General features: G+C 33.6%; 1 protein-coding gene across 1 annotated transcript; it reads right to left on the bottom strand.

The window, feature by feature from the left end:
* Positions 1-1,099: 1,099 nt before the first annotated feature.
* Positions 1,100-1,500, bottom strand: LOC132277798 (uncharacterized). The gene is made up of 2 exons (XM_059779644.1): positions 1,475-1,500; positions 1,100-1,397 (listed from the first exon to the last, which is right to left on the bottom strand). Exons 1-2 carry the CDS (start codon positions 1,498-1,500, stop codon positions 1,100-1,102), a joined length of 324 nt encoding a protein of 107 aa, XP_059635627.1.
* Positions 1,501-2,399: the final 899 nt, after the last annotated feature.

The following is a 2,399-nucleotide window of genomic DNA, read 5'->3' as shown; positions in this document are numbered from 1 at the left end:
AAAGTGTAATATTTATTTATTTATATTTTTTGAAAAATAAAAATGAAAATTTCATTTTATTTAGCGTTTGGAGAAAATGAATAATGGATAAATGATGGGAAAAAAAATGACAGATAAAAGTCAATAAAGATTGATTAATTTGGGTGTGTGAGTATCAACAAGGAAAAAAATTGTTTGATTTTTAAAAGATATAAAAGATATTTTACCAGAGGAGAAAAGAATCTCACAATCTATGTTTGTGTTATTGATCTTACATATACGTCCTTCATTTTTTATTTAACTAATCAGTCTTTATATAGAATCATTTAATTGCTAATGTTTTAACTCAATTTTTAAAGAAAAAACCCAGACCTCTTGGATCATCCTGTCAATTAGGATAATGGTTAGATAGAAGTTGAATTAAATAAAATAATTATAACATGAAACTTATTAGTGTTTGAATAATAAACTTTAGAGTCAAAATTATCATTTTGTGTTCACATTATACAAAATAATAATAAACTTTAGAGTCAAAATTATCATTTTGTGTTCACATTATACAAAATAATGTTAAAAATTATTTTAAATTTATATTCAGTGATTTTCTCTCACCTAATTTTAAATTATTTCAATATCAATTGTAAAACTATCAATGAGAAAATATGGTAAAAAAAAAAAAAAAAAAAAAAAAACACACCAAAGACAAGTTTGCTAATCTTGGGCCCATTTAGGGGAGCTTTCTCATATTAAAAGTCCTTCATTGATTAAGGCCTTCCGGAAAGAAATTTTGATGGAAGAAATTCATCAGAAAAAGAGGTTTGTTAAGCACATTTTTTAAAATCACTCTAACTTTTAGATTATTTTTTTCTTGACAATCATATCTTTTATCCTTAACAATTATTGTAACCTTCCAATAAAAAAAGTGTGAAGGCAACATTGGTGGAAGACGATGACAATGCTGGTATTGGTAGTGGCAGAAGGCAATATTAATTGTGATGGTGATTGTGGTGGTGGTGGTGGAATGTGATGATGTCGGTGGTGGTGGTGGTGGTGGTGGTAGAGATGGTGTTGGAAGGTTGCAGTTGAGAGTGGAGGCAACAGTGGTGGTAGTGGCGGAAGCTTAGAAGGTGGCCGTAGAAGAGGGTGGCAATGGTGGTGATTCGTGGCAGTGGTAGTGGAGGGTGATGGTGAAGGTGGCGGAAGGTGGCGGTGGCAATGGTGGTGCATGGTAGATGGTAGTGGTGGTGGTGGTTGGTGGCAATGGTAGCGGAGTGTGATTGTGGCGGTGGAGGTAGTAAAGGGTGATAGTGGAAGGTGGTGGTAGTTGGTTGGCGGTGGTATTGAAGGGTGATCGTGGTGGTGGCAATGGTGGTGGTGGTGGTGATGGTGATGGAAGGCGGCGGTAGTGGAACGGTTGACTAAGAAATAAAATAAGAAATGTTGTAAATCTAAGAAAAATATAAGGGCAAATTAGTAAAATAACAAAATTTCTTACCTCTTTGAGGTGGACTTTCTGTTCATTGACTTTTCTAGAAAGTCCCTCATGCAACCAAACATCACAATTTTTACCAAATGAATATTTCAAACTTGGAAGGAATTTTTAAGACTTGAGGAAGCTCCCAAACGGGGCCTAGATATCAATATATAAATCAAGTATGATGTCAATATTTCAAAGAATTTATATTCTTGATATTGAAAGTTCAAAATACAAATTTCTTTCAATTTTAGAAAGGAAAAAAAAAGGGGGAAAAAAAGAAAAGACTAAAAATCTATGTATATAATACAAGATTTTGGCAATTGCCCAAAACGGAGTGTAGACACTAAAATTTAGTGGGCTTTGGTTTTAACGAATGGACCCATTAAATATAGGCCTAATGTTTAAATAAATTATTTAATTTACCAGGCTTGGTCCACTTAAATTATTTAATTAGCCCAGCCTAGATAATTAAATGAAACGATAATTATTCCTAATAAAATATATTTTGAATAATTATCTTTAAGGATAATTATCACAATATAACCGGCCCGGCCTAGTTATAGTTTTATCCTTATCAGGAGATGACACGTGTCATCATCCTATTAATCCAAGAAGCCTATAAATAGAGGCCTGGAGGAAGAAAAAGGGGAGAGGATTCAGAATTCAGAAGTCTACAAATTCAGACACAAATTCAGAATTCAGAAGTTCAGAGACTCAGAAATCCAGAGACTCAGAATTCAGACACAAATTCAGAATCGAAACCCAAAAGCGAAGAACATCAAGCACATCCAACAATGTGCCGTTCTTCATCAAATCCCACAGTGATTCAAGAACAAGCTCGTGCAGCCCTTGGATCCAACCAACCAAAAACAAGGAGATTGAATCAGAGGACCATTCTTTTTTTGTAAAAGATATTACAAAGGACTGTACTCCACATTCATAA

Source organism: Cornus florida, unplaced genomic scaffold, assembly GCF_030987335.1.
Source record: "Cornus florida cultivar Cherokee Brave unplaced genomic scaffold, ASM3098733v1 CherokeeBrave_3.0.0_Hap2_Chr10, whole genome shotgun sequence".
Lineage (NCBI taxonomy): Eukaryota > Viridiplantae > Streptophyta > Magnoliopsida > Cornales > Cornaceae > Cornus > Cornus florida.
This window is presented reverse-complemented; position numbering and strand designations above follow the sequence as displayed.

Coding starts and splice junctions, on each gene's coding strand:
- LOC132277798 (XM_059779644.1), bottom strand. CDS start 1,500: ATGAACAGAAAGTCCACCTCAAAGAG. Junction 1,398..1,474: donor AGAAAGTCCACCTCAAAGAG/GTAAGAAATTTT, acceptor TTTATTTCTTAG/TCAACCGTTCCACTACCGCC.